The sequence below is a fragment of the Ischnura elegans genome, chromosome 6 (genome assembly GCF_921293095.1).
Source record: "Ischnura elegans chromosome 6, ioIscEleg1.1, whole genome shotgun sequence".
Lineage (NCBI taxonomy): Eukaryota > Metazoa > Arthropoda > Insecta > Odonata > Coenagrionidae > Ischnura > Ischnura elegans.
Window position 1 is genome coordinate 20307624 of NC_060251.1, and position 24226 is coordinate 20331849.

General features: G+C 39.3%; 1 protein-coding gene across 1 annotated transcript in view; it reads right to left on the reverse strand.

Annotated features, from left to right (window-relative positions):
- Nucleotides 1-10902: 10902 nt before the first annotated feature.
- Nucleotides 10903-24226, reverse strand: part of LOC124160545 (5'-nucleotidase-like) — a 55724-nt gene continuing 42400 nt past the window's right edge. The window contains exons 10-12 of the mRNA XM_046536408.1: nt 21656-21844; nt 16081-16233; nt 10903-11199 (exon numbers count right to left, since the gene is read on the reverse strand). Coding sequence (XP_046392364.1) covers nt 11090-11199; nt 16081-16233; nt 21656-21844 — 452 coding nt within the window. The 3' untranslated portion in view covers nt 10903-11089. The remainder of the gene's footprint in view (nt 11200-16080; nt 16234-21655; nt 21845-24226) is intronic.

The following is a 24226-nucleotide window of genomic DNA, read 5'->3' on the forward strand; positions in this document are numbered from 1 at the left end:
TAAGGCAGTTTTTAATTAGAATTAGAACGCCTCCGCCTGTTTTTCCTTCGCGATCGCGCCGGAGTTGACAGTAGCCGGGAGTGTAAATGTTTTTTGATGTGGTAAGCCATGTTTCCTGGATTAAGGCGACGTCTATTATATTTTCTTGAAATAGATTCAGTAGTTCTTCGGTTTTTGTCCCAATGCCGTTTATGTTCCATTGCATTACTCTTAGTTGCTTTGCGCTTATCCATCGTTGATGAATATTAGTGCTGCTTGAATTATTTCTTCTAGGATGATGTCTGTTTTAGATTTTTCGGAAGGTGCGATCAGTTTTTTTAACAAGGTTTGTGAGCCAGGAGATAAATTTTGATTTAATGGAAGGGGTAAAAAAGGAAGTGATGGTTTCTTGAAGTGATAGTTTCTTGGAGTGATGGTTGTTGTTGCGGTTGAGGTTGGGTAGGAGCTGGAGTTGGGAGAGATGGAAAGGCGGAACTAGAGTTGACATTTGGCGTTGGCTGGCTGGAAGATTGTTGTTTAGAAGCTTGAAGACGTTTAGCGTATGTCTTGTATGCTGGGAATTTGCGGTAGTTTGCCGGATGTCCTGCTCCGCGGTTTGCGCATTTAGCTGGCAATGGTTTTGCAATTTCGCATTCTGTGTGTGAATGCGAACCGCCGCAGCGTGCGCATCGTGTCGGTATTCCGGGCGATTATTGAGCGTTTGTGCAATGGAGGTATCGAAGAGACATATTCGGCGGAGGACTCGACAGTACAGCCACCTATGTTTCAGCGGCGGAACTTGCTACAATTCTCGTTACTAAAAGCACACGCTACATTAACACGTACACGTTAATGTACGTTTGCGTGAATGATTTTGGTGGACCGGAAAGGAACATGTACGAATGCATGAACCAAATTAGAAAAGGTTCTATTTTCTGTGCATGCATTCGCACAAGTTGGGTGGTTACACGGTGCATTTTGGCGTTCATTCTCGCGTTCATACATTTAGACATTAACCCGTACATGTTAATGTATCGTGTAACCAGGCCTTAGCACTTTTAATTCCTTTCTCTGTGATACCGCCCACTAGTGGCGTAACTATGGGGAGGGGGATTAGGGGATAGATACAAGCTGAGTGATGGATAACAGCAGATGAACCCCCAACCCCCAAAACCTCAGAAAATTTTTAAAAAATATTTAAAACTATTGTTTAGTTTGGATGTATGCATAATAAATGCATCTGCTTAAGCTTAAATTTCAAGTGACAAAACGATCTAAAATGTATTTCAGCCATGTCATTTGTCAAAAATTTTCCCAGACATATTGCCTGCCCGGCATTGCCCGGACCCCTGTTGCCTGTGGGGAGTCGCACCCCAGGCCTCTCATCCCCGCCTAAATCATATTTCTAGTTACGCCACTATCACCCAATATTTCCAAAAACAAAGGTCTTCGCTGAAATCGAAGCTCACAAATAGAGCACTCATCATGGTTCAGAATTTCGGTTAGTAAAGTTCCACCAATATATTCAGTCAGCCATGTTCTAAATCATACGCAGGCATGCACCACATTGAAAATCAGGAATATGTTTATGAATTTCCTCGAGGAAAAGTCTATTCTGCTGTTATACATCACATCACAGCTTGTATTGTTGATGAGGCAGAGAGAGAATACAAAGAAAATTTCTAAGTAGATTTGAAATCGGATAAGATAGCTACGGGAAATTCAACAATAATTGATGGGAATTGGGACGATGTGTAAAGCGATAAAAAATCACAGGGATCTAAGATTGGAATTCGTAGATAAGATCTTCAAAACTATTTTCTTATACGATAGGACTTAATGATATCGCTTCCGTGATATAAATAAAATTTATGAAGGACGAACGGAGATAAAAAATAAAAAAAAACAAAGCTATAGATACACATTGGCCTTAAAAAAGATTGCTGAGTCACCTTATGTAAAGAAAGAGAAATGAAACGGGAAACAGATATACATAAATGATAGTGTTAAAATTACATCTAACCGCTACGAGGAAACAATATTTTCCCAGGACCAATAATCGAAATCGAACTTTTAACCATTGATCTCACGGGTAAGTACACTAAAAATATTCATTAATTCTGCCATCTATAACAATATTTGACGTTCGATTTTTTCATGGGGTTATTCATATGGATGAAATAACTTCACTTGGCCAACATAAAATATACAATAACAAGTAGAAGCCACTTCATTTCCTTAAATTGCCATTTCATTTGAGGATCAAGGGCAGCGAACAGTATTTTTACGTTGGATTTTTATGGGGTTATTCCAATTGATGAAAGAAACTTCATTTGGCCGACATAAGATATATAAAATAACAAATAGAAGCCACTTCATTACCTGAATTTTCCATTGTTATTTCAGGAAATTTTAGTAAAGTAAAATTTTATTTTATTTCATATTCAAAGGCTTCACCCGGGATTCGAGCCGGGAGCCCTTCATCTACATCTACGTAGTGCCCTGCGAGCCACCTCTAGGGTGTTTGGCAGGGGGTGATCAATCACCAGCATGCAGCATGCAATTGGACTTCCATATGCACACCATATAGTCCAAGAATACTAACAGAATATGTTACCATTTGCTGTTAGAAATAATAATTAAATTAAGAAACATGTATTAAGCTATACATAAGCTAGTAGAATACACTACATGGCATCTAATCTATTCATGAGTTCTAACGACGCCGTCATAATCTCTCATTGATCGTGGAAAAAAAGACATTCTGAATCTGTTTCTTCAACATTCTATATCTCGTATTTTTTTATGATCTGATCTTCCGTAGTATTTTCGAGTCCGTATGATATGGCTAACTTCGTTAGAAAAGACACTGTTCTTGAATTTTTATAAAGGTATAGTCTATTTTTCAATCTACGGCCTGACAGAGATTCCCATCCGAGTTTATCTAAGAGGTCAGTTACACTAACAAGACTATCGTAACGACTTTTCACATACCTGGCAGCTCTTCTTTGCACGCGTTCTAACTATGTTTTTAAGCCTATTTCAGGAGGGTCCCAAACACTGGCAGCGTATTCTAAATGGGGTCTAACGAGGGAGAAGTAGCTAATGTCTCTTTATAGTCGCAATTTCTTAATATTCTTTTAATAAATCCCATTTTACGATTAGCTTGACCTGTTATTTCCCGAATTTGTTTATTCCACGATAGATCATTATTGAGTCTAACTCCTAGATATTTCACGGATTCAACTGTCTTTAATTGGGTGCTCTGAGTGATACAGCTATATTATTCTTCCAGAAATTCATTACTACACATTTATTTTAAATTTAATTGTAACTGTCATCGCGATTCGATTGCGTTCCAAGTGATCTACCCACTAGGCTTCTTCATTTGCTAGTGACTTAATTTTTCCCGAACATTTACAGGAAAATTTACACCAACCCCCTTCAACCTATCCAAATATCTTGTTGTCTTCTTCCCCCTCCTCGCCTGCACAATTTTCTTACTTCAATAGCTGACTTCTGCAATATCAGTATCTCACCGCCCGTCATTATTTCATTTAGGTACCTACTCTGTCTTCTCCTTCTCCCAATTGGCCACCTAATAATGCATATCTTTTTGTTCAATTCAACCTCACCATCCTCCCAAATCTCAAAGTCCAGCAATATACTTTCATCATTCATCTACGCTTTCCACATTTTCATTTCACAATATACGCCAATCAGTACTTGGATCTTTTTATTCAAACTACTAATAAAGTACTCGTTGCCAATTCACCCCTCTCAGAAAACGCACATCTAGATAGCAGCAGCGCTAGATTAAATCATAGATAAAGACGTCATTTCTCTCGTGTGTCTTGGTTAGACAATTCAAGGGCGATGCTGCGAAAGCGGCATGGTAACAATGCAATCTATCATTTATTCTACCCGTCGCGTCGCACCAAACTTGGACAATCCTAGCCATCCGTTCCCTTGGCTACGAGCCGATTACCTACTAAATAGGCCAGCTATACTGGGTTCAGTCCACATAACTAGATCGGCGACTGGAACGCATAGTTCTTGGCTATGTCACATGAGTGAGGGGAAACTGGCCTTAAAGTTGGTTAGGTAGTGAGGAACAATTCTTAGAACAACTTTGTACTAATATGACACCAAGCAAAAGTCTAAATTAATAATTGAAAAAGAAAGATCCACTTTTAATTATTTTTATTATTTTAATTAACTATCGTGATTATAGCAATAAAATAATCCTTTACCGGTATGATGGGAAAAGAATTACATAAAAAGGAAGCATGGAGGAATGGATGAAATTTTTAAATATTTTTAGGATGAAAAATTGAGCCTAAGTCAAGTTTACATTCATATTTATAGATTCAGATTTATTATTCTACCGAGGAATTAATGCAGAATAGTTATTGCAGTACTAACGGTTACAACGTCACAGCTTCAATTAAACAGATATGACGGAGTAGCTGTACTAATGGAAAACGGACAAATGGGGAAGGAATTAACTGTGATGAGGCCAAGTGGCGAAACACAAAAATATAGGATGCGTGAGTGGAAGACCAGAGAAACTATCCGATTAGATGATGACGCCCTCTTAATTCCAACAATTCATCAGAAAGCAAACCATGATAACGGAATTATCGTATTTAGACTCACTTAATACTCTCTAATGCGTCTATATGGTAAATACACAGGGATTACGTCAGCAAAAACGTGACCTGTACTCTAAATACGCTGTCGTCAGGGAATTAGAAGGCGCGTCTCTCACGTCATCATGTCGAAAGGACGGCCTTGGCTGCAAAATAAATGGTACAGTATGATATGAGAGGAAGAAATGATGATAACAAACGTGGGGATCAGCTGCACAGAGAAAGAGCATCTGACATCAAGAGTATTAAAAAGGTAACTCAACACCGTATGTACGGAATCAGAGAAAATGCCAAGGGTGAAGAATGAAGCGAGCTTGTGTCCTTTGCAAGCTAATTCCAGAATCCAAATTACAGCGGCCATAAATACAATATTAGGAAAGACATCATTGGAGAGAACATGCATAAAACTCAACCCGAGCAATAAGAGATGTTGGCCTTGACGACAACAGAGAGTTGTTGAGATAAGGTTGGAAACGCGTCGGGAGAGGCGTAGACGTCATAATTACTAGATGGAAATAAAACTTCCCCGCGAAAGTTTGGAGACAGATTTTTTTACTAGCGAGGAAAAGGGATGGACGTGAGTGATGAAGAAGTTTCCCCTCTATAGGCGATGCACACGTTATCGATGTGTATATCCTGGTGCAATTCCCACAAAAGCATTTTCATATTTGCCCTCGTAATTTATCACGGAAAATAAACATATTTTACTCGTAATTTCTAAGGCACCATGAAGATTTTCTATTTATTGAGATAACTAAATGCAAGAAATTTTGCATTTAAGTTCTGTTTCCGCAAAGCAATATCATGTTTTTAAACGGTTAGCATACACATAATTAATACCCTATTTCAAAATTGAATATGAAAGCTATTCCCAATATTATGGATACATTATTATGCTGTACCACAATAGGGTGGTTTCCTATAATTTTTTTATTGCCTATATCGAACGATTATTACTCCTGTAGTACGTATTTCACGCTTTTAGGTTTTAAAATGACGATATCTATTTTTCGCGATTAAACGAAAAGTGAAAATTTTCAAGCACGCGAAAACGCGACGTCTAAGTAGGAATGCTGGAAAAAGTCCGTGTGACGTATTTCTGGTTCCAGCTGTCGCCTTCTGAGGTGACCTTGGGGCGAGTCTTTAAGCGCTGATACGACACAGGCTGCTATCAGGTAGCAGAGTACCCTGCTAGCAGGTAGCGCTAGCCTTAAATAAGGATTATTAATACCTTATCAAACGGAGGGAACTTTCCGACCTTAGGCAGTTTTAATAGTAGATTATTAAGACATGTTTCCCTGAGCTCTGTGCCTCATGTATGCATTGGTAATCTCAGACGATGTAAAACTCCTATCTACTCGTATAGAAACTAGGTCCCTGTGACGTCACGTGAAGTGGCATCGCATGGGCCCCAATCTGGCCTTTTTCAAATGCGGTTAAAATTGACCATTGCCATTCATCTAAACTAGGATTACTAAAACCAAATAATTTGTATATTGTGAATACACTAATGGTGGGTAACGAGTCGCAATCAATGCGTTCGTTTTCTTTGATGAAGGAAACTACCCTATTAGTTCAAATATTCATTTCCCATCATTTTCTGCGCTGCTTTTCAACTAATCATCCAGAATAACAGGTCCAAATCCTCATTCAATAGGATTCGTTCTGTAACTACTTTCAGGTTATCTAGTCAGTTGAACTCGACAAATAAATGATTCTGCGTTTACTCTCTCATACAGAGGCGTAACTATGGGGGGATTCCCCCCAAAGCCTCAGAGAAATTAAAAAATATTTAAAACTATTGTCTATTTTATATATATAACTACTGTATTTGTTTAAAGTTAAATTTTTAGTGAAAAAATGATGTAAAATGTATTTCCCGGCATGTCATTCATTAAAAATGCTTTCATAATTTTTTGAATCCCTGTATTCTTGATGCTTATCTACTCTAAATAATTGGAGGAATCGCTCTTCCTCTTCTGCACTGCCGATACCGTTTAGCCTTGGCATATAGTTCACTCCTTTTCTGCTCTTTACGTGACATCTAAATTCACCACGCTGACCTCCAATAATAATCACTTATCCCCTCTAAATTTATTTCTGTATGCTCAATACCTATTCATCATGTTCTTCCCATCCCCAAGACTTAAAACCGAATAATTTGCAATCTATTGTTATTTTCCTCTTATATTCTCCAATTGTTCTCATGTAGATATTTTCCTCCTGTTATCACACAAGAACAACCTTTCACCAAAGTGGTGCAAATGCCGTATTTTCCTAATATTTTATCCATTAGATTATCGTACTCTTTTCTGTTTGACCTGTTTCATGCTTTTGCACCATACACTTACCGTTACTACACTAGCCTTCTGATATTATCATTATTTCCTATAGCAAAATAAATTGCGGGCAAAATTTGTTCACCCCTTCGCGTAAGTAGACGTGCGAATCGTCTAATGCGTTCCCCAATTCTATTTCTTTATTATTCAATCCCATTTGTTTTTTATTTCTAGGTTTAAAAAAAACTGGGAGAGAGTAAAAAAATCAAGTGAATTTTTGGGAGACGTCCGCCAAACTTTATATTGTTTTGCAGGGTTTCCAGCCAAACCAGAAAACATGAAAACCAAAAGATGCTGGGAAAATTGCAGGAGTACATCAGGAACTTTCGCAAATTATAGAGAAAAACTCTCCAGCAAAGAGGATTATATAAATTGGATTTTCTTTTTTATACGTGGTATTATATTAATATCTTAAAATTTAAGAACATTGTCAAGCACGCAAAAATAAGACTACTGTTTTTATTTGCTATATACACTCACTCACCCTAAAGATATATACCTGCCCGCGATGTATACTGCTGGACACAATAAAATTACAATGTACATCAATTCAATTCATCATCAGCAATTCATGAGGATTGAAATGCTGACCTCACAATTGCCATATTTAATCTACCCATTACAATGATTATACATGATAGAATACAAAAACTCATTTCTTAATAAACATCAACAAAAATAAAAATCTACTCCAGAAAATCGAGAAATATCCGCAACTTTTTTTCCATTTTAATGAGAGGTCATCCTAGAGAATGTCAACCAGAGCGGTGATGAAAAGCCCTTCAACTGAAGCCCACTGTAATCACTTTCTTCTCCGTAAGCGCTGGAATACCAAATTATGGGAATCGTTAAACTCATATAGGGAATTTGAGCCAATTGGTGAAATGCTGGTCTTATCTGTTTCTCTTACATATCTCCAACGGGATTGGAGTAGCTAGAGCGAGGGCTTTCGCGGACTGGTTCTGAAGGTAAATATTATTTAAGGGTTTACTTTGTGTAACTACAAACAAACTTATAAGTAAAAAAAGAAAACTTTTGGGCTATGTCGCCACGTCAATTTTCGGGTGGCCCCAACGTTTCCCGACCGATACTGGTCGCTTTTTCGAGGGAATCTGAAGATATCATCATGAACAGGAACTCCTTCTTTTCTTTCGCATCAGCAGCATCATGGCCTGCAATATCATCAACATCAATCAAAAATTCAGACCTAATTGAGTAAAGGTTAAAGCCATACTGTCCAACTAAGGTTAAAACTTGCTAGAGAACAAAGAAGTATACGCAAGACATGCAAGTCGAAGGTCAGAATCTTGGACATGTAGGACAATTTAATTACAAAATCAGCAAGTTAGAGGAGAACAGACACAGCAGCCGCTATACACGGCGAATGATTACATTCGCATGATCATTCAGCATGATCATGCACATGATCATTCACCGTTAAACGGAACAATTCGCGAATGAGCCTTCATGCGCATGATCATTCAGTGCAAATTAGAACATGTTCTATTTCGCTCGCATGAACCTGTGAATGATCACGTGATCATTCAGCATGATCATTCGCATGATCATTCACCATGCATAGCGGCTTAAAGGACATTAGGAAAATAATTGTATTATCTCAGAAGGCAGTTATAAATCTGAAATAGCAGAGATAATAGGAGCGTCGCGTAAGAATGTACAAACAAAGCTAGTGAAGAACCTGATATGGAGTGATCGGCTTTACGGTGCGGAAACATAGACAATGGGGAAATGGAATGAGAAAAGACGAGAGGCGTTCGAGATATTGTTGAGGAGGGAAATGGAGAAATAGGAGTGGACGGAGAGGAAGGGGAAGAAGGAGGTGCTAGGCATGGTGGGTGAAGTGAACTTTCAGAGGAGATACAAACCGAAAGTATGAAGGACTTATAATGTGAGCGTACTAAATTTGTACTTAATCCTTTCAGTCACAGTTTCCATTAAAATGGACCTGACTTTTAGGGGATTTTAACCTCCCAACGGGCATACTTGTCCAAAATTATGGACATAGACTATAAATCGGCCCCTAGACGATCAATTTTATTGTACAATATTTTGGTTTGTGCAATGTAATTGATCGAATGTGGGTGTTATTGAATGGTTGTGCAATATATTATGCGATTTTCAAAGTCTGACAAATATATTGCACAAATCTGACAATATTCTACAATAATGTTGTGGCGTCTGTTGGTAATATTGAGCAAATTCCAGTTTGCGTTTGAGCCAGTCGTCTCAACCACGCGTCATTATCATGGGTCATTCAATCTTTTGTACAAATCAAAATATTGTATAATTATATTGACCACCAAGCTATTAATAATAATTAAACAAAAAATTAACGTCATAATATTGTGCAACCAACATTGTATAATAATAGTGTACGTATATGATCCGTAGAAAATTTAATTCGCAAAAAATTTCCAAACTTTTTGGCAAAATATTCATGACACCATCAATAAGTTTAAATACCAAATAGAATAATTTTCATCGACGCTGAGAAAAAATGTCTGACTGAAAGGCGAAGTAAATAAAAAAGCGTCAAAATATTCCACAATGATTGCGATATCATTTACGTCTATTCAAATAACATTCGCAGAATATCCCTGATATTCATATATTAAATTGTAATCTAAAGACAAGATAAGTGACACCATTGACACAGAAGGAATATAATTTTATTTAAAAGACAATTTTACAAATTTGAATAAAGGATCATAAAAAATAAACATTTACACATAATTAAGTCCTCAAATAAAACCAGATATTTGTCAAATATAAAATAAATTCGTAAATGTAAAATTTATAAAATATACCACAATCGTAAAATCATTCGCTTCTAGCATTTACTTCTTTGCCTTAAGATATATACTACTTCAGTGAAACAGTCTCAAATACAGCGCCGTGTCCTGTGTCCAGTCCAGTGCCGTGTATTATAGCGTATTTTTTTCGCAAAGAATCATTAATTTAAAACTTACGTCATTACCTATCTGGAAATTTTCAGGGCAGAAAGGGCAGAACTCTGTTAACATTAGAATTTATCTCAAATGTAAAAGTGTAATGCCTGATAAAAAAACATGAGGTGAAATTTTAAAATTAGGATAACAACCATACGTTGACAATGGACTACATATATTGAAACTTAATATATTCACGTAAATTTCAAATGAATCTTCATCTACATCTACATAATAACCTGCGAACCACCTCCAGGGTGTTTGGCAGGGGGTGATCGATCACCAGCATGCAGTATGCAATGTGTCCAAAAGAATAATTTATCGCGAAAAAAAGACCCGTCGAGGGGGAATAAAATGCCCTTGATGTATACATTACCGTCTTCCGTGATGCTAATTTTATTATCCCTCACGATTGGTTACTGGGAATATTACACACTTAATTCTGTGCTTATGCAGCAAGCACATCGTTAAATTTCATGTGAAGGTCACTTTTGGGGAACCAAAAAGAAAAGTCTGTTCAACATAGCACTTTTCAAATGTCAATGGGACTGGGCTGAGCTACCAATATTTTTGGGAGATAGAAGAGTTAATCAATATATTTGTGATTATCTCAACTATAAATCAGTCGATGCAGTCCATTGCGTTCAGTCCCTCCCTTCCCGGAAAATTTTGTACCCAAACAAATGCAGAGCCCGATTAGCAGACCCCAAGATATTTTAAAAGGATTAGAAGTCATTCGAGACAGTGGCGTAGCCAGGAATTTCCTTTGGGGAGGAGGGTCCATAACCAGGGGGAAAATTTTTGAAAAATAGGGTACCAAGTAATGGATTTTAACCTAATTTGAACACTTTTCACAATCGAAAAAACTTCATTTGTCATAAAAAATACTTTGTAAATTCATGATTTTTCAATGATTCGTTTCCTTTTATTAAGGAAAATAATAGTGCATTTATATTTCGGGGGGGGGGAGGGACCCCCTCCCTGGCTACGCCACTGGTTCGAGAGCTTCTCAGACGACGCTGGCGGAATTCTCGCGCCACTGGAACTCGGCCGATTTCTCGGAGCTGCCGCTGCCGCGGGGTCGACTCGCGTGGTTGCTCGGCCGCCGTGATTGGTTCCTGCGGTCGCCCGCGTCGTCCAGGCTCTGGCGTCAATCGAGCAGCCGAGTTGTGGATCCTCGCCTCGATCGGATCCTGGGAATGACGACGAACCAGACCAACAACGCCCCGGCCATCAGCACCACAACTGCCGTCAGCGTCACTGCCAGCCAACGGCAAGAATGAAAAAACTGCACGTTAGCGTCTGTTCAAATATTCTTACTCAGAAACGTTTTTTGGATCTGCACGAGCAGGGGCGCAGCCAAGAATTAAGGCTGGGGGGTTTAGGTGCAACTAATACCGGTGAATGTGGTGGTATGGAATACCCACACAGGATAAGCGGTTGGTGCGAGATTAATAAATTGCGGAATTTTAAAATAAACAGTTAAAAATGGTGACTTTTACGGCTTACTGAGGGATATTTTATTAATCCTAACACTATTCTATTAGTAATATCAATCCTATTAAGTAAAATGTATTAAATTTAAATATTTCTCTGAGCACTGGGGGGGGGGGGGGGTTTCAACCCCCAAAACCCTCCCCCCCTCGCTGCGACACTGTGCACGAGACAATTGTCGATATCTGAATGAACGCGAAGCTGCACCGGTGAGTCCAATACTCACCCCGACCAACCAAATGACAAGATGAAATTTGGAAATATCGTATATCGAGGGCTAAGTTCTAACAACACGTATATAAAAAATAGCAACTTTTCAGGAGAGCAAAAAAAACGATTTAGTTTTTTAATTTTACATAATTTTAATTGAAATTAAAAACCAAAAATACATAAAACTGAAAAAGAAGCATGCATTTGCAAAAAAACGAGTTGTATTTTGCTTGAATTTTATTCTTCATTAACAGTATTAGCAGCATTCACTCAGACCGGCCAAATTTTGAGATACGTGTTGTTAGAACTTAGGCATCGATATGTTACCTTTGTCGTGAATGCCTGCGTATTAGAGGCCTACCACAGGGCGCAAAAGCCGCTCGGCTGCATTCGCGCTCAAGTCAGAGGGGTACTAGAGAGAGACAATCTGAATCATATCCTTCGTTTACCATCGTACTATAGTAGACGAGATCATGAGAATAAAATAAAAGAAATAGACTGCAAAACAGAGATATTTAAAATGTCATTCTTCCCTCGCACTATTAAGGATAGCAACGTTGTCCCAATTTATAGGATTAATGGCGTCGCTCGCTAGGATCACTCATTGCATGTTTTTTTTCATAGTTCTAACCTTGCATGTATTTGCTCTAGGAATTACTAACCATTAGCAATTATTTTATGAATAAGCATGTATATTTTTCTAGTGTGCGTAATAGTTCTATGACCGTGCGGTGTACATGTGGTGGTCATCTTGCATTCTGCATGTTGGTGATTTGTCACCCCCTGCCAAACACCCAGAGGTGGCTCGCAGGGTATTATGTAGATGTAGATGTAGAGACAAAAAAACGAACTCTCACAGCTGGAATTCACGAATACTTCCAAAGTGTTCCCATTGGCACGGCCACCTCTCCGACTGACCGGCTGAAGCAGAGTCCAACGCTCGGCTGAGAAGGAGAGCACTGGGTAAACGGGTGCGGTCATGCACATTCTTAAATCGTTTAAACCCAGGTGAAGTTAAGTCCGAGCTTAGGTGATGGGGTCTTCCGAAAGGAAAAAACGGATTGTGCTCACGCTTGTAGACCTCAATTGCATGCAGGGATTGATACAGTTTGTTCGGTTCAGTGAAAGCCCTGCAGCCTCCATTGCCTTTGCAATTGATCCTAACTGCATTCGCTACCAGCCTCAACGCTTTGTCTGGCCGAGGTTAACATTACATGGCAGGCAATCGCGAAATTTTTTCCTCTTTCATACCTCATCTCACTCTAGGGAGAGCATCTCTACCTAATGGTGTTGGCCACCCAACCGATTATTCATCGCTTTCATTCCCTCAGCCCAGAACGGATCGTACAAAGAGCCATCTCCTCTTATTGCAAGACTCCTCCCCAAGTGCACACTGCCCTCCACTTACAGCCGTTCTGCTCATTTTGTGTCCATGAGTTCCAGTGCGGGCTCTAAATAAAGATCATCGAGCGGCCAGAAACGCGATCACTCCTAGACTTGGGCCCTTGCTCGGCTAAGAAAGTGCCTGAGTTTAATCGGCTAAAAGAGACGGACGCCGGAGACTGAACGAAGGGTGACCGCCGACCTACTGGGCGACCGGCTCTACGGTATATCCGCCTGTAAAAGAAGGTGATTGGGGTCGCATTGCCTTTTGGTTTTTGGCCCCAGTGTCAGTGGTGCAAGTCGGGGTATTTCGGCAAAATTTGTCGATCAGAAATTCCTATAGTTTGGTGTCATCGAGTTTGCGTCCCTATTTGTATACAGAAAAATCCCTTATTATGGGTTGGTTCTCCTTTTCTTGAGGATGATCAACTTTCACGTTTTGCAGTGGAGGCTCTCTTTAGGCGGCACGAAGTTCTCCCTTCGCGAAACACCCGAACCTACCCAGACCCTTAGCGGTACGTCACGATTATTACAGCCAGACCTCGGTTACCCAATTTCCTGCCCTGGAAGCTCCAGGTTGAAACATTTCCAAGATTTGAATCACCGACTCCTGAAGCGTTGCCTCTCGTGGTCGAAAGTCTGAATTCCACTTCCTCACTATCCCTCGTACGTACCCGGACGCTGAACAGGGCCGGATGAAAGTGGGGGCCCTGGGTCACCCAGCAACCGAGAGTCACCCACGAAGCATGAGTCTTCCGCCAATATAAAGGGAAATCTCGCAAATTCGGGGGGGGAAAAAACAGAAAAAAACATAATCTATTACGGGATTCGAAGTGAAGCAGGGTTATTTTTCTGCTAAACGTAGTCGTCAATGTGGCATCATCGCCGAATTTGGAACACGAAAATCAATGGAAGTGCCTGGATTATAATGCATTAGTTATAAGTAATGCTAATATATTTGCTGGAAATTATGTTACTAGCATTTTATGTTATTAGGTAACAAATTAAAAACACTTTGAATCAGGGGGCATCGCACCAAAATGGGCCCTGGGTCACCCACATGCTAAATCCGGCCCTGACGCTAAACAATTGCTTACTCGACCGAACACCTTGGTCATCCATCACTGGGGCGAGTTCTGCTAATGTCCCAAAAAATCAACCAGATAACCCGTCTCGACCAAGTGAAAACAATAGGGTGGTTACCTATTTTTTAAATTATGGTTGGAAGGAAATTACTTTGCTTTTCTACAAAACACACACTTTATTGCCGACTAGTTTCGGTTACACTGTACCATTTTCAAGATTGCCCAAATCGGAAGATTATTACTCCTGGAGTACGTATTTCACGCTTTTATATTTTGAAATGACGATATCTATTTTTCGCGATTAAATGAAAAGTGAAAATTTACAAGCACGCGAAAACGCGACGACTAGAGAATGCTGGGAAAAGCCCGTGTGACGACTTTCTGGTCCCGGCTGCCGCTATGTGAGGACGCTTGGTGCGAGGCTATGAGCGCCGCTACGATACAGGCTGCTATCAGATAGCAGAGCACCCTGCTAGCAGGTAGCGCTTGGCTTAAATAAGGATTATTAATACCCTATCAAACGAAGGAAACTTTCCGACCATAGGCAATTTTAATGAGTAATTATTAAGAGATGTTTCCCTGAGATCTGTGCCTCATGCATGCATTGGTAATTTCAGACGATGTAAAACTCCCAACTACTCCTGTAGAAACTAGGTCCCTGTGACGTCACGTGGAGTGGCATCGCATGGGCGCCAATCTGGCCTTTTTCAAAAGAGGTTAAAATTTACCATTAACATTCGTCTAAACTGGGATTTCTAAAACCAAATAATGTATACATTATGAATACACTAATTTTGGGTAACGAATTGCAATCAATTCCTTTCGTTTTCTTTGATGAAGGAAATTACCATATTCGGAATATATTGTCACAGCGTAATTTTTGGCTTTAAATGCGACCAAGATTCAAAATCAGACTCCATGTCACTCCATTTAATAGTGACTACCTCAGGTAAACGCGTAAATTGAGTCTATTCGACGTCGAGAGTTGGCCGAATTTTCTACGGAATTTGCGTCGTGAACGTAATAGATTCTATGATCTGGATGAACAGAAAACCTGACCGAAGCTGCAACTGTTTTGATCGGACAAAAGACCCACACCGTTGAAGACTTACATGCCTATGCATACACATGCCGAAACATCCTCAACCCTTGTCCTCCAAAGTCTGGTGCAGGAATATTACAATAGAGGTTTCTCCAGTCGACCACTAAATGTGCTGGATAATAACTGGATTAACAAAAGTCACCATTCGACGTTGCTTCATTTACCATTGAAGTTAAAAATAGGCTATCCGTCGTATTATCTAGATAATTATTTTAGAAAGATAAATATTATTATAATCATGGTGTTAATCTCAAAAAGAAATAAACGACAACCAACCACAAAATAAAATGCCTGATGCATGCGGCACATAGTTCCTTACATATAGAATATCATTTTCAGAATGATCATATTTTATATCGCAGTTTTTATGCATAGGCTATCAAATATAAATATATTAAAACAGTATCAAAGTAACACTGAATGAGTTGAGTGATAGTTAACCTTTATTCCACCGGTAGAAGTTCAAGTATCATATCAATGGTCCTTATATACGGACCATGATCTTATCTTTCGATAAACCAATTAATGGGCTTTGCAACGTTACTTTATTATTTAAATTACTTATCAAACCGTTTTTAAAATTTTTACTTTATCCTAATTGAAACAACAGGTATCTAAGGGCATTTGTGAGCACTATCATTAGTCATTACTTGTACAAATAAATTAATTTTGTAACCTGAATATCTGTGACACTTTTCATAGTTGAAATCTGAAAATACAGATGCCCTTGTATTGTTTAATGTGTTCATCAAATCAACTTTCGAAAAATACGTGATATATTTGACATTAAATTACTCACAGGTCCAATTCGTGACACTTAATTCATTAAATGATATTAGATCATATCCAAGTGAACACAGTACTTACACAGAACCGCCTCGGCGGTGTTATTCAGGCACTTGAAGAATCCAGGTTCTTCGACCAGAGTGAACCTCAAGCCGAGAAGCGGGGGTCGGAGGATCTTATGTGGGGAGGACGAGCGACGGGCGAAGTCTGCTAAGGCGCCAGCCACCGTCACGCCTACAACATGGGACAAAGGCAGAAACGGTCAACGAAAGGAACATGAACGTTGAAAGTGGAATATCACAAACATTATAAAAGAGGATCCTCTGGTCGACCACTGGATGTGTCGCCGTTGCTGGAAATAGGGTGGTTTCCTTTTATTTTTTATTGCCTAAATCGAAAGATTATTACTGCTGGAGTACGCATTTCACACTTTTAGATTTTTAAATGACGATATCTATTTTTCGCGATTAAATGAAAACTGAAAATTTTTAAGCCGCGTAAACGCGACGGCTGAGTATGAATGCCGGGAAAAGCCAGTGTGACGTCATTCTGGTTCCCGCTGCCGCAAAGAGAGGTGACCTTGGGGTGGGGACAATTTCGCCGCTAGGCGCAGGCTGCTGATGCAGCCTGCTAGCAGGTAGCAAGGTACCCTGCTAGCAGGTAGCGCTTGGCTTAATTATGGATTATTAATACCTTATCAAACGAAGGAGACTTTCCGACCATAGCCAGTTTTAATAGGTGATTATTAAGACATGTTTCCCTGAGCTCTGTGACTCATGCATGCATTGGTAATCTCAGACGATGTAAAACTCCTATCTTCCCGTATATAAACTAGGTCCCTGTGACGTCACGTGGAGTGGCATCGCATGGGCGCCAATCTGGCCTCTTTCAAATGAGGATAAAATTGGCCATTGCCAATCGTCTAAACAGGGATTTCTAAAACCAAATAATTTGTATATTATGAATACAGGAATGCTGGGTAACGAACCGCAATCAAAGCCTTTCGTTTTCTTTGATGAAGGAAACTACCCTATTACTCATTACTTATTCGGTTGATCCATTTCATCCTCATTTGGGAATATTTTTACTACGCTTTTAATCGCTAATATATTCCGTGAATACTGTAATTTTTTTAACACGTATTTAAAGTGTTCACATAAATCGCTCTCTCCACCCTTTGGTAAAGCCTTCTGCTCCACTATATTTGAAAGCAAAAATCTCTTACACAATAATAATATCAAAACGTTGGTGAGCTCTGCCATTCCGACTTGGCTTCACGCGGCCCCATCTCATCTCAAGAAACACCAAACAACCGCGGACGTAATTATTAGATAAACTATCGGAACACCCTTGTTCATCAGTAATAATAATAATTCGTCATTATTGGGGAAATTGGAACTATAAAGTCCCATCTCCCATCATGGGCCCACCAGAAGAGATATTAAGCAAACTACACTTCCGTGCAATCTTAAAGCTGAACTCCATAAATTTTTCTAAGTCATTTAATTAAACCGAAAACGAAATGTTCACTAATCTCAGGTTCTATGACCCCAAACCCAATCTCAAGCACAAGACTCCGAAAATTGCCCTTAACCCACTAATATCCCTTCCTCTTAATACCTCTACCTAATGCTGTGTCACTACATAACCACAATCCTTTGACAGAAACCAATAGTAGCTGAATCATTCAGGAGACAGCTGTTAAGCTGGGAATTGGAAACAAGTAAAACAAAAGAAATGCATTTCGCGCGTGCGCTCACTCGCGTCGCTGACGCCAGCGCGATCTGAATTTCACACGGACATAAGCCATGATTGGAACTGCAAACTGAAATTTTAATCCGTGATGATGAGATCAATCAAATTGATAACTTGTTAATGTTATTCCCCGCGAGTGTAAACACTCTATTGCAAGTGTGGAGGATCAAGGGATAGGCGGAGAGTTTACGGAATATGCGCCGCGCGTGTCCATCTTTGTAGACAACAGTTTAACCGCCATTCCAGCTGGCTCCTTCAGGTCGATTTAGTTAGTCTTATATCAGAACAAGAGTTACAAACATTAATTGAGTACTAGAGTTAGTCATACTATACAAAAAAGATGAATTTTGTTGTGCGAACATCTTTGACAAAGTTTATTGCTGAAGTCCGAAAATAAAAATGGCACCAAAATCCGATGGCAGCGCTGCGATCATTTAAGGATCGAGAATAATAGCCATAATATCACAGTTCATTGAAAATTTTATGGAAAAAATTTACTTTTTTCGTTTTAGTTCGCGATGAAAACGTTTTCTATAAAAGTTTATTCTTATTTTGTATCATTTCCACAAGAAGATTCTCCGCTTCACCCGCCATGCCAAGCACTTCCTTTCTCTTTTCTTTCCATTCTCCTCCAACCACATATCTCTCACCTTGCGCTCATTCTCCTTCCTCATCGTCCACACTTCCGTCTCGTTCCAGATTTCATTTCTCCAGATTAGACTTCGCCTCTTCGATCTTACACGATTTCCTTCTCGCCAACTATTCTCTGCGCATAAAGGCCTCTTTTACAAACCCTAATATCTCCCTTGAGTCAATATTGGCGTCCTATTCTTTAACGAACTTGTTCAATTAATAATTACTGCCATACAAATAAATAATTGTGTTATTTATTTAGTCCTCCTTTGAAGAAATAAAGAAATACATAAATAAGTTACAGCCCGGAATTATAAGTCATCTCATCAAGTAGTTATGGCTAGCACAATTCAAAAAACAGAATATAAAATTTAGTACAGTCTGTAGTGACATATAATTAAGCGGCTCTCTCAAGCATTTTCATTGCAGTACGTTCAAAGTGATGCAATATTGAGTTCATTCTCTTGTACGCAACATTTGTAAGTTGGAAACTTAAGGAAAAGGAATATAATCCCTAAGATATCGGTTAACTGTGATGTTGTTGAGTTGTGAGAGGAAAAATAGCTTCGGGAGAGAGGATAATTTATCATAAGCATGTTTGCGGCTGCTTGACTTTTCACCGACCGTGGGAAATTTTTATTCTCGTTTATCAAATAGATATTACTAACTGTGCGACTTCCGAGAATCATTTAATTTACAGACTTTAAACAAACAGAATGGTCATTGTCTCCATTCTCATGAGCTGAATCATCTCAGCAGAAAAGCCAAGCATCATCTGCTAAGCCCATTACCTCCGGGAAAGCCAAAGAAAGAAGAATGAAATGCCAATTTATTGTTACATCTTAAGATAAAGCTTGCAATCTTATACCTTGAATCTCGTTATCTTGTTGCGAGGGAGCCCGTCACAAGGTGACGATGAGCTGCATTGTACGAAAGTTCTCTTTTTTACTATCAAAGATATTCTACCGATGAAGCTAGGATTACATGGAGCATGTGACTTAAACTCCCACGCCAATCTTCCGTCTTTATGAGGACGCATTATTCACCCTTGACCGATAGCATCATGCCTTTTTACGACTATTTTAAAACTAAACGTGTTTACATTGAAGTTTTCCGGTAATGCAGGGAAGAATTTTCCAGCATTATTATTATTATTACAGTATTCTACCGATAAAGGAAGATTTCCATGGTGTACTAAAGAAGTGATTTGGGAGCCTCCCTTTCCTTCCAGCGCTGCCTTCTTCAATTCACTGTAAGGCCTACTCACTTTCAATCTATCTAAAAATCGTATTCTTTTCCTTCCCCTCCCTCGTTTCCCTAACACTCTACCCACTCTCAAACATAAAAATATTAACATCGATATTAAATTTTCATTTTCGAGATAAATTTTTTTCAAGGGATTTACACGTTATATCCTTAATATTTTAACACCAGCAGGGCCCACCTGGGTACTCTTTATCAGGTTGGCCTTGCTGGGATACCTTGTTGCTTGTAATGTCCCAATCATGAGAAACTTAGCCTAACTGCGAGTCATGGGCGAGAATTCACACGTGGTTTCGAGGACATGGGATTAACCATTTAAAGACCAAACTAACTTAACAGCTTATTTTTATTTTTTTTTCAAATTCTATTTATTTTAAAACTAATCAAGAGAGATTATGAAAGAAAACCCGAACAAAAATTTTACAATTTATTTTCAAGTAAGTTCCCAAATGGGTACACGCAACAAAATTTTGCTATTGCTTGAAATATAAATATACACTTAGCAAAAAAATTAATTTTAACAACGTAATATCTATTGATCTTTTGAATGAATAAGTGAGGGGAAAAAATTGAATTAACCTCATACTCACTACAGAGGAAATGAAAATAACCAATTTTGAAAAGTTATAATTTTTTCCGTCTCCTCGAATTTGTTTTTTTTTTTTTTTTTAATTCCCCGGGTCGATTTTTTGGAAAAATGTCATTATATTAATGTCATATAGCCTAAACAAGATTCGTTGGAAAAATTTCATCGAGCTAATTATAAAACTATGGAAGATATGATTTTTGACCAGCTTTTTTCGATTTCAGCCCACTGTGCGACGGATCTGGCCGACGCGAGGGAAGGGAAGTGACCGCTGAGGTAGCAATTGTCCGATGCATTCAGGCGATTCAGACTCAGCCCGAGAGCCAGCTTAGCAGGTCCTTAGGGCCACTCTGAGGCAATAAAGCCCGACCCTCCCACTCATTTATGACCATCCTCACCGCAGTAATCCGTTGCAGAGTAGTTACGTTTTCAATAGTTTTTTTAGGTGAGATGTTTTATTGCATACTGCTATGTTTTCATACTATGAAATGAATTCTTCGTTTTGTTCTGTGCCCAAGGAATTTTTAAACGGAATTTTAGCGTTAAAAATAACGGACTTCCTGAATTATAGTCTTATTAACTTATACACTATATTTACTAACTTTGCTGTTATTAACGCTAGAAACCCGTTTAAAATTCCACAATGCTTAAAAAACGTCAGTAATTCTTTAAGAAGAGTAATCATTTAAAATCAACTACAATGTTTGGTTAAAAAAACACTGGTAACGCAAGAAGTTGACCGTGGATTCGTGCTATGATAGGGTTGGAGGGTGAAGTCCAGTGGCCGGGGTAAGGGATGGGCGCCCCAAATCTGAGGGACGAAAATGCCCAGGCAACTCACCCCCAAAAAAGAGCTCCATACAGAGAGGTTTAAAATATTCGAATCGTGGAATTGCGCGAATGCATGAACGAAATTAAGGCCGTTTTACGCGGTACACGGAATTGCGCAATCTGACGTACGTGCGAAGCCGCAATCAAAATTGCATCGTGTAAAGCGGTGATTTGCTAGAACACATGCGAGAATGCGTGGATGCGAGACGGCAAAATAGCCCCTGTTCTAATTTCGTTCATGCATTCGCGCAATTCCACGCCATTTTAGAAATTAATGCAGCTCTAACCTGCGCAATTCCGTGCCCCGTGTAAAACGGCCTTTAGAATAGGGGCTATTTTGCCATCTCACGTCCACGCATTCTTGCATATGTTCTAGCAATTCACCGCTTTACACGACGCAATTTTGACTGCACCTTCGTACACACGTCAGATTGGTCAAGTACGTTCCCCGTGTAAAACGACCATTATGCTACTCGTAGCACGAAAACGTTTTTCTATTGTAGGCTCCGGCAGGAAATGGCTCGAGGGCAAGTTGGGTCCTTTTTATGTGATACCGCGAACTCATAGACAATTGTCATCTTTCCTCACCCGTGTCCTCTGCGTCGTCGAATCTGGCCAAGTCGAACGTGTACAAGAGCAGGTGAGCAGGCATGGCGATTGTGATGTTCTCCTCGCTTGACATGTTCAGGTATTCGAGCCTCATGTCTGCGCCGACGCCCTTCACAGCCGTGATCTTCCACTTCTTATCGCCATCGGCCTCGTATTCCACGAAGAGTCCTTCAACAATGGGAGATAGCCAATTAAAAACATGAAGCATTAAAGGAAAAACAGAGTGTAAAAATTCCAGTCATAAAATAATCATCATCATTAGTCAACAATCCTAAGATTGGTTTGACGCAGCTCTCCATTTCTCATAAAAGTTAAAGTCATAGAATAATAGCCCGGTCAAATCAGCCCAAAAAATATAATCCTCAAATAAATTCCCAACTAGCAGAAAATTTCCTGGAACGTTAGGAATACCACTCCAATGAAATCCCGAAAATTCCCCATCGATCCCGTAAAAAAATTTGAATACTGTGCAAAAAAATTTATTCATGGTCAAAGGTCACAAAAACAAGTTTTTTGCATTTTTTCGGCCAAACGGTGAGTTTTATGATAAAAAGTGTTCCGACCAAAATTGTAGATCTGAAAATTATCTACACAATTTACATTTTCTTTCTCTAATATTTACTATTTCTGAGAATAAGCCATTTGAAAGTTAGTTGGAGCTGTATACTCCGTGATTATGTATGACTATATTGTTGCGCTCTCCGAAAATTATTGGACAGCTTGAGAAAATAGTTGAAGCCCTCGTGGCCTAGAGTTGGCTGCGGGTGCTGAAGATCAAATGCATGTATAGGCTCAAAAATGAGGAAAAGTACTGAATAATAGGGTGGTTTCCTAATACTTTTTATTGCCTAAATCGAAATATTATTACTCCTGGAGTACGTATTTCACGCTTTTGTATTTTTAAATGACGATATCTATTTTTCGGGATTAAATGAAAAGTGAAAATTTTCAAGCGCGCGAGAACGCGACGGGTAAGTATGAATGCCGGGAAATCTCTCCGTGTGACGTATTTCTCGTTCCCGCTGCCGCCCTGTGAGGTGACCTTGAGAAAGGCTTGAGCGCTGATACGACGCAGGCTGCTAGCAGGTAGCAGAGTACCATGCTAGCTGGTAGCGCTTAGCTTAAATAAGGATTATTAATGCCTTATCAAACGAGGAAAACTTTCCGACCTTAGGCAGTTTTAATAAGTGATTATTAACATATGTTTCCCTGAGCTCTGTGACTCATGCATGCATTGGTAATCTGAGGCGATGTAAAACTCTATCTACTCGTATACAAACAAGGTCCCTGTGACGTCACGTGGAGTGGCATCGCATGGGCGCCAATCTGGACTTTTTTAAATGCGGTTAAAATTGACCATTGCCATTCGTCTGAACTGGGATTTCTAAAACCAAATGATTTGTATATTATAAATACACTAATGGTGGGTAACGAATCGCAATCAAAGCCTTTCGTTTTCTTTGATGAAGGAAACTACCCTATTGGAGAAGAAAGGGAACTGTGGATTACCATACACCACAGGAGGATCCAGTGGATCGGCCATATCATAAGATGTAGTGGTAATGTAAGAAATGCAATAGAGGGGAAAATATAAGCCAAGTCCCCCGATGAATGCTATGAGGCAAGAACTTGAGATAGAAAAATAAGGACACAAGGTGGAAGAGCACCAGGGAAATGAAAAATTAGCATGGGATAGGGGGAAACGGAGGGTTGCAGTATTAAATTCCGATGATCGCAGTACTGTGAATGGATGAACATTATCCCTCTTCTCAAAGGAACCTTTTAAGACATACTTCTGCCTCGGAAATATTAGCGAGTTTTAGAAAGGCCCTGATTTACTTTCGTGAGGTAGGTGACGAATGCTATTCACAGTCCGCGTTTTGACGGCACGCATATCCTTCGTTTATCATCGTACTATAGTAGACGTGATCATGAGAATAAAATAAAAGAAACAGACCGCAAAACAGAGAGATTTAAAATGTCATTCTTCCCTCGTACTATTTAGGATAGCAGCGTTGTCTCAATTGATAGGATTAATGGCGTCGCTCGCTAGGATCACTCATTGCATGTTTTTTTTATAGTTCTAACTTTGCATGTATTTGCTCTAGGAATTACTAACCATTAGCAAGATTTTTTATGAATAAGCATGTATATTTTGCCATGCGGAGTGCATGTGGCGGTCCTCTTGCAAGCTGCATGTTGGTGATTTTTCACCCCCTGCCAAACACCCTAGAGGTGGCTCGCAGGGTATTATGTAGATGTCGATATCATCCAAATCCAACTGAATTAAGACAGAAGATTCGAAGTAAATAACCTCTGAACTGCCAAGCGTGACAATGGTCCGTGCATGCATTAATTCAACCAGAATCCATGCCTGAAATGGTCAGCACGATGCACACATGCAGTGGTGAAAACGAGAAAAATAATAGACCGTAAAGGACAAACGGAAAAATTGAGAACAAAAGAGAAGAGGGAAAATTCATAAGACAAATAACCAAGGCTACTCTTATTCAATTGCCAGAATGTAAAGAAGAATAGCATAATAATAAT